This window comes from Taudactylus pleione, unplaced genomic scaffold (genome assembly GCF_031769625.1).
Source record: "Taudactylus pleione unplaced genomic scaffold, aTauple2 ptg000018l, whole genome shotgun sequence".
Taxonomy (NCBI): Eukaryota; Metazoa; Chordata; class Amphibia; order Anura; family Myobatrachidae; genus Taudactylus; species Taudactylus pleione.
In genome coordinates this window covers 7,092,278-7,101,135 of record NW_028284420.1, presented here as the reverse complement: position 1 = coordinate 7,101,135, position 8,858 = coordinate 7,092,278, and the positions used below count along the sequence as shown (strand labels likewise).

The 8,858-nt window shown below is 40.5% G+C and overlaps 1 protein-coding gene across 1 annotated transcript in view; it reads right to left on the bottom strand.

The window, feature by feature from the left end:
- Positions 1-942: 942 nt before the first annotated feature.
- Positions 943-8,858, bottom strand: part of KAT2A (lysine acetyltransferase 2A) — an 85,832-nt gene continuing 77,916 nt past the window's right edge. Inside the window, exon 18 of the mRNA XM_088442467.1 lies at positions 943-7,658. Within this exon, the coding sequence (XP_088298593.1) occupies positions 7,465-7,658 (194 nt within the window). The 3' untranslated portion in view covers positions 943-7,464. The remainder of the gene's footprint in view (positions 7,659-8,858) is intronic.

Below are 8,858 nucleotides of genomic sequence, written 5' to 3'. Positions count from 1 at the left end.
AAAGGCCCACCGAATCATTCGGTCTGGCCCTCTTTTTTCTTTTGCTAGCCTCATCTGGCTAGCAGGGAGCCTAGAATGGCACTCCGCAGCCAGAATCTATGCAGCAGTGCAGCCTGGAGCATCTTTAGGACGCTTCAGACGGTCACACCGCTGCCCTTACAGCTCCCCAGAGCACCCTCAGGATGCTCTGGGCATTGCTGTAATCACCGGTGATTATGGCCACGCCCCATGTGATGTCACACGAAGGAGGTCTGGCCTGCACCAGGCCCACGAATAATGTTCTATATATCAAAATGGCCCTTGACACAAAAAAGGTTCCCCACCCCTGCTCTAAACTCCAATCTAGAATATTCCAACATTCATTTGACTGCCAGCTTCTAATTAGAGACATCAGATATTTCCATTTTCTATTTTTAGACAATCATTCTGTTCTGTGAATAAACAGAAGTCGGTGACTGGAAGGCCTTTCACACTGCAGTAGCCGCAGGAAAAGGTGCAGTGGTGGATTAAAGATCCGCTAAAGCATAAATGCAAGAGGCCTTATAATTATTATTGCCACTGATTTGTAAGACGCCACAGTGCTCGGCATTGCCTATAGTGAAGAAAACTGTTACATACAAGCTAGACAAAATAAATCCAAGCATGATAGCAAAGTGTATGGAGGACCAAGCTCATAAGAGAGGGCCAAAAATAACAGCATAATAACAAAATATAAAATTTCTAATGGGATATTTCTATGTAGCACAGCACATTGTATCGTACTTTATTACCAGTCATTTCTGAGAAATCCATCTGTGGCACACACACTAGAGTTTAAATAAGAAGTCTTCTGCCCGGTAATTTTCTTTGGCAGATGCAGAGGTCATTAACTTGACACCACTAATAGTAACAGCAACTTGTTCAGCATGCCAACAGATCACTAGTATACCAGCAGGACTCGTATTACTGTATACATCAATATTTATTGTCATTGAACAGCATGGCATTTTTTTAAACTCACAGTATAAGAACAGAAAAAAGTTCATACAAAGACACAGATGCCAAGAGGTGCAAGGCAAAAATACTGAACAAGCAACAATTCCAATGATGATCCTCAATGTGCAATGTAAATGGTGAAGAACATACATGTCCTAATGTACAAAGTGCAATGTTGGAGTTGACATTCAAAAGACAAATCAGACAATCAGTGCCATTAAGCTGGAGGCTGTAGAGCTGGTCAGGAAAAAAAACAAACACAATTTTGAAGTGAAAACAGTTGTACAGCTTAAATATAGGCAGATGGCTATGGCAATAATAGGGAGGTTGAAGCACATATATTGTAGGTACATGTTATGTGGAAAGAACTCATGAAAATGCATCCTGTCACTTCAAAAGGAACACCACTTGGGCCATGAATACTAATAGTCTACACCAGTAGTTCCCAAACTGTGCGCCGTGGCACCTCAGGACACTTGCAGGGGTGCCTCAGGTTGGTGGTCCAGCACCAAATCCAATTTATGGTCAATGTAATGTAAATATGAGGACAAACAGAAGCTGAAACCTGTCCACCACCACATAACTGAGCTATAGGCCCGTATTCAATGTGGAGCAAAAAGCTGGAATCAGCTAAAAAGTTTCGCCGATGACGTCATTTCGCCAGGTGGAAAAGTATCTCCGTATTCAATTTGAAAGACTTTCCGCCTAGGCGGAAAGTCAATGCAATGTACCCGGCGGAAAAGTTTCGCCTATGAATAGCAGCCGGAAAAAAGCGCAGAATTGAGATTTTGGGATGCAAGGTTGCAGGAACCCCGTTGCAGTCTTCAGACAGTCCCCGAAAACCTAAACTGCGTCAACATTTTTTTTTTTTAAAAACACTTAACACCCCCCAAAAAAATCACTTTCATTTTGTGGGACAAAGTTAAAAACTAGTGAACTAGACTCTAGGGGGGTCCCTAAGTATGCCCCATGTGTTTTTTTCATTGCAGAGGCTTGCGGCAGGTGAATTTTTCAAGATTTTTTAAACTTCACTTTAAAATATGCTGGCCCCCATTTTCAAGTACCCCAAATTTACTGGGATAAGTTATTTTCTGCAAAAAAAACCCCTCCAGAATACTATTCTGCACCACTTCTACAAAACACTATTTAGCAGCTATTGAGCCCGTTTAAAAACAACAAATACCTTCAGTTAGCCAAATCGGGGGGTAACCATTGCTAACCCCCATGTCAGAGCATCTTTTGGGGGGTGTCAGGCTGATTTCCCCAATTCTGACAGGACTTTCCGCTTGTTTCGCCGGGTCCCGTTTTCGCGTACTGTCAAATTGAATATGGGGATACGCGGGCACGCGCGCAATACTTTTCCGCCTGCAGAACAGGCGAAGTAGGCGAAGAGTCCAGGAGGCGGAAAAGTATCGCGGGTCCACTCAAATTGAATACGGCTCTAAGGATGACAGTTAAGCACAATTTACTTCACTTTACTACATTTGTTTTTCCTGAATTTCTCAATAACAAACATTTGACTTAGAGGTGCCCTGAAAACAATGCGGTTAACTGTAGGGTGTCGTGATTCAAGAAAGTTTGGGAACCTCTGGTCTACACACTCAAATAAAGATTGAGCTCACGCAATGGCCACCTACACAAATGCACTTAAAAGGAAGAAAAAAAGAAAGAAAGAAATATTACATATATATATATATATTTTTTTTTCTTCTATTTAAAGGGGCATCAGGAACACATATAGCCCCAAGTATTTGAAAGTCATACGGTTTACTGGTAGCACGTACAACAAACCATTCCTTCAGTATCTTCTCCCAGCTGCACCTATACCCAGCATCTTCCAGTGTCCCCCATGGATGGGAATAAACACATAGACCCTATGTACATGTGTAATATTTTGTGTAGGTGTCATATCAAACAGGGGAAGATGTAAACAGTGGCATGAAATGCATTAGTACAGGTTGAGTCTCCCATATCCAGAATGCTTGGGACCAGTGGTATTTTGGATAACGGAATAATCCGTATTTTGGAATAATTGCATATCATAATGAAATATCTTGGGAATGGGACCCCAATATACACACATTATGCACTTATTTGTTATATACACCTTATACACATAGCCTGCAGGTCATTTTATACAATATTTTCAATAATTTTGTGGCTCAAGCAAAGTTTGTGTACATACATGAAATAAATTTATGTTTCATTTACACCCTATACACACAGCCTGAAGGTAATTTTATACCATATTTTTAATAATTTGTGCCTTAGACAAAGTTTGTGTTCATTGAACCATCAAAAATCAAAGGTTTTGTTATCTCAGTCATGCCAAAATTATTCCGTAATTCGGAATATTCCGTATTTCGGAATATTTGGATATGGGAGACTCAACCTGTACATGTTTTTGTATAAACATTTTAAGAACAGCTTTACATACTGCCAGGATTATGTTTGGAGAATATTTTCACAAACTTGAGGCAGCAGTTTTCATTTATTTTGTTTTAATACAGCTTTAGAGATTTAAGTTGTTTGTGGTTTGTTGCCAACCTGGTAGTGGAGAAAACGTCACAATGTACATTGGAATTACATTGTAAAGGCTTGCTTGCAATTAGCAGAACATGACACCATAGAACCAGAGCAATGCAGGTACAAAGCCCATGTATGTTAATCTATAACTGAAACCTGTTACTTTTACTTTTGAGTTCTATATCATTAGGATAAAAACTTTACTGTGCAACACTGGCCTGCACATGGTATTCACCAGCAACCAGTGATATCGCAGATTCCTACTAAACAGATTGGCTGCATTCTAATATTTATCCAAGATCACCCATGTTACCTTCCAAGAGTGCCCGAATGAAGTATAGGTCCATAGTGAACGGATTGGCTGTATTACAATAAAATGGCTACCTCCACTTGGCATAGCCAAAAGGGGCATCTCAGAGAGTGATGTTAATTCTGGTCAGGAGGAATGAACCTACTAAAATACCATATGGATAAAGTACAGCTTGAATATATACAATTTTCAGCAGCTAATTTATACAACCTGCTGTAAGGTATAGGCAGGTTGGGCAGTGCTGAAGCTATAAAAACAGGATTTTCTGGACGCAATAGCAGACATTGAGACTTACAGAATCAGGACAAATTGGGTTTCTCCTGATCTGTTGAGATCATAACCAGAAATGCCCAATTTTGAATTAAGCTCCAAACATTTTGTGTAATTGAGGAAGTTCTAAGATATGGGCCTTGGACAAGTAGTAACTGACGAGTAGACGACAGCAACCTAATTTGAGAATGCATCTGAAGCACAGAACATTTTCAATGGCACAATGGGTTGTAATTTACTGGGAAGCTGGTGGTGCTTATCCCAATGTTGCTACAAATAAAAGAGTGTGGCAGTAAGTGTGTGTAGGTCTATGAAAAGGCAATGCTGACAGGCACAAGCAGACTTAACTGTTCAGGAGCCCAGAACCACCCACTTTCATTGCCAGATTTGGCATGAAAGGAAGGGACTACCGGAAGTGTGTGCATACTAGAGTTTTAGCATGCCTCTTATTAACACAAAAAGGTATTAAAAATAGAGGTACAGGGAGAGGGAAAAAATGACAGAAAGATACTGAACTGTATCAAGAATATAAAGGGGGGAGGTATCATCTGTACATTGTAAAACAAAATATGGAAGCGACTAACAGAAAATCAGACTGATGTACAAAATGCCTATAGGCACACGAACAGCAAGGTTGGCCTTCCATACCAGCAAATACTGGAGCATGTGGCCCTCCCATGAACAACAATTCTCCAACACTTTATACCAATGAACCCTACTTGACTCTAGAACCAGGGAGTGAGGCTTTTCTGTATCATACAAACCTATGCTGAGAAGAACTCTGTATACCTGCACATATAATATACCTGTTATTTACAGATCTGATGCAGACTGCTCCCAATGGAGTAGCGAAACCGTCCTTCTAGCCGTCACCTTGGGAACAGTGGAGAATGCAATGAATTTATTTGGTCATTTTCTTTTCAACTAAACATCTGAGATAAATCGGAAAAAGAATAAACAAAATAAAATAGATATTTTTAAAATGTAATATCTATATAAAAAGCACATGTATGGTGATTGTCACTTAATGTACAGATTCAAGCTGCCTATTTTTATATTTAAAGTAGGGATCCCTTTCATCATGATGTAGGCTCCATTTTGTGGGCCTGAGAGTCATGCAGTACGTGCAGATAAAACATAGGCCGTTTCATAGTGTAACAGACTCATTCTAGCTTATGTAATATTGCTCAAGGCAGCAATACTGAACCTGTTATTTCGTAACACATACATACTAGCGTATATGAATTTGTATTTCCTGGCTGGCTATAAAAACAGATGTTTAGTATGCCACTCCTAAACAAATTCATGGAACCATAGAATACAGTGAATTGTGAGCAACTTGCACCCACAAGTTTTGTGATCTTTCCACATCAATTAATTGAAATCCTAATCAAAAGGACCCAACCACCACCTGAAGTTGCTTACTGCAGGCTAAAGCGTCACTTTAGGTGGAGCCAAATTGTACCACAAGTATAAATACTACATTGAATGTCTAAATTTGTAGTCCAAGCATTGCAATTACAGTAGTAGTTATGTTCATCTAAGGAAAATACATACCGGAACCTTGTCTCATTTTGGAAAACTAAGTATATGGCTGTGTAGTACAGCCCCATTTAAAGCTATAGCTCCACCTACAACCACACATGGATAGGATTTATGCATAGAACTTGCGTATTCTGGTTCTCCCAGGTCAGTCACGTTAAACGGACAGGGGGGATCTTTTCATTATAGTGCATGTTCTAGGTTCCATATTCCAGAACTACTATTCACTTCAGTTACAACAGGATTTGTGAGAAAAGAGTTTCTAGAAAAATGTGACTTTATTATGCAAAGTAAATGGGAGCGTAATATCTTTTAGAGAAGCCTATGCATGCAGTGTCCTTCAATAGAAATGCAAACCGAAACGATCATTAGTTTAGTCAGGCTTCTAAGATGTTTACATATTTATTTTGTGGTTAGCAGTAGTATTCATATAAAGCAGCTTGTATTCTCAACTCAGAAACCCAATTCTACATTTTTCTTGTAGTTTTACAGCGTACCAGAGACAAAAAAAAAAAAAAAAAATAGAAAATCCATGACTAATTCAAGCTAGCTAGAACGGTCATCCCAGATCAGCGTTTCCAGGGGTGAGAACTCATCCCACAATTTTCAAAATTGTAAGCAATACCATTTATTCAAGTGTGCCTGGGCAATAGTAATCTGTAGCCGACTTAAGCTAAGTCATATAATTACATTCAACATTAGCTAGCAGTAATGAGATTTCTCATATCTCCCACCTTTCGTGAAATGTAGATTGGGACCTGGGCACGCGCACGAAAGAGTGAACATGACCTTGCGGGAATGCTGTATCCATGGGCCACTTTTGTCACATGCTCCCATCAGTGAATAGATGCCATGCAGACCAGTGGGTGAGAGGATGCATCCCAACATACACCCCCCACACCCCTCCTTTGGGACACTGCGGCCCACGGATGGGACAGTGCCCGAAAAACAGGACTGTCCCGGCAAATTCGGGAATGTTGGGAGGCATGAATTTCCTATCATGGTAAGATACATTGGTCATATTTTGAAACAAAACATCTTAATGGCAGTCACAATTATATATGTAATGGTTTCCATATAATGTTAATTAAAATGTGTACTTCATATATTCAGACTTAAATGAGGGCGCAGTTTAATTTTGCCACTTACCAGTCACATCTAATACTAGTCAGATATCACTAAGAACATATACTAATTCATAACTGCAAGTATGTGAGGAAAGGTGATGCAACAGCACACTGTAAACCATACAGATTTACTTAGTTTAAAAACCTTAATTAGGTTCCATTTGATCACATTACAACAATACAACTCTAGCCAAGTGTAACGATTTCATAGCATCAGGAAGACCATCCACGGTGTTATTTCAATAATCGTAAAGTCCCTGTATTGTTCCCTGAAGGAATGAAATTAAAGCAAAGATTAACATCACCTCAATGGAGTAGTTACAGTATTCTTGTTTGTTTTCTTTAGGGCAAATAAATTAACGTTGCAAACTCATCAGGATTTGAAATATTTCTTGGAATGACAGAAGGTTCCACTAATCCTGAGTGGCAGCAGCTGTATTGTCAAAACAGGTAGATCGACCCCAAAGTGCATAGAACTGCATGGATTAAGGGCCGAGCTCCTCTGTGGCTTGAAGGCAAGAACTTCCACACTCTGAAGTGTTACCATATCCTGCCTGGTAACGAAGCGCTCACTACTTTTAAAAGGTGATCAACATACATGAGCCCAAAGTATCCACGCATTTCATAAGGCTGATTTGCAACTGAGGCTTTGAACCAGTCAGTTAATGGAACAGGAATGGAATGGCTGTTGTATAGATGGGTTTCCCAGTGGAATTATTTATCTATCAGGCCGCCTTCCTTCAACTTGAAATAGAAGAACTTTTCCAGCGTATTGGCACATTTGCAATAATCGCTGTCGGGTGGGTTGTACTCTCGGCAATTAGTGATTATTCTCTGCAGGTCAGCAATAAAGATCTTTTTGGTCACATAATATCTGTTCTTCAGCCTCTCGGTCATTGTTTTCAGGTCTAAAAATAATAATGCAAACAGGTGTAAAATGTTAATAAACTCACTTGCCACATGACTTACCTTCTACCTACCTACTCTACCATAACAGCTTACACAGGAATGGAAAGCTACCAATAGACCAGGTGCTGTTCAACTATGATTGACCTAGTTTCCAGCTTATACACAGACATTATTTAAATACGTCTCGCTCTCCTTCAGTGAGGTGGCCGAAGCTCACAGAGATCCTTGATACTGTATCTAATGGAGAAACACCTGAACAGTGTACATGGCTTCCCTTATTATATCCGCTTTTATCCCTCTACCTACATTCACTGTAGACTGCAAAGTTTTATTCTTTCTACATTGGTCGCTTCTTCCGTGGGTGTCACATGCCCAGGATGTCAGCAGCTGGAGATAATCACAGCACATGCAACAATTTACCACAGACAGAAGCTTGTTATGGGACGGAGGTGATCTTGAATGGAGTTCATTGTTGTTCAGTTATCTTCAAAATAAAATATATATGGTACCAAGTGTAATATGGCATATTACACACAATACAGCCTTCAGTTAGGTACATATAGAGGTAAATATATATTTACGCCCATAAAAATATGAGATATGGTAAGAACTTACCCTTGTTATCTCTATTTCTACGAAGTCCATAGGGTTCCACAGGATACCTTGGGGTATAGGTGTGACGTCAGTCGCAGGGCACCAAAGAGTTAAGCTTTCAGCCTCCCAGGATGCACTAGGTCCCCCTCCTATACCCCGCCCCCGAGCCAAGGCACCTCAGTTAGTTACCAAGCCATAGGCCGGAGGAGGAGAAGGAAGAGAGAGAACAAAGATCTGGACACATACAAGAATCACATTCTCACCAGAGGGAGACGGAAAACCGGTGACCAGAGCAAAGCCCATCTGCAGCACAGGTGCGACAGGGCGGGAGTCCTGTGGAACCCTATGGACTTCGTAGAAATAGAGATAACAAGGGTAAGTTCTTACCATATCTCATATTTTCTACTTCAGGGTCCATAGGGTATCCACAGGATACCTTGGGGATGTCCCAAAGCAGTATCCTTTAAGGGTGGGGACGCTCCTGTGCAGAAAGGAGAATCCGCCGCCCGAAGGAAGCATCCTGAGAGGCGAAGGTGTCAAACCTGTAATACCTCACGAAGGTATGGACAGAAGACCACGTAGCAGCCTTGCAGATCTGAACTGCC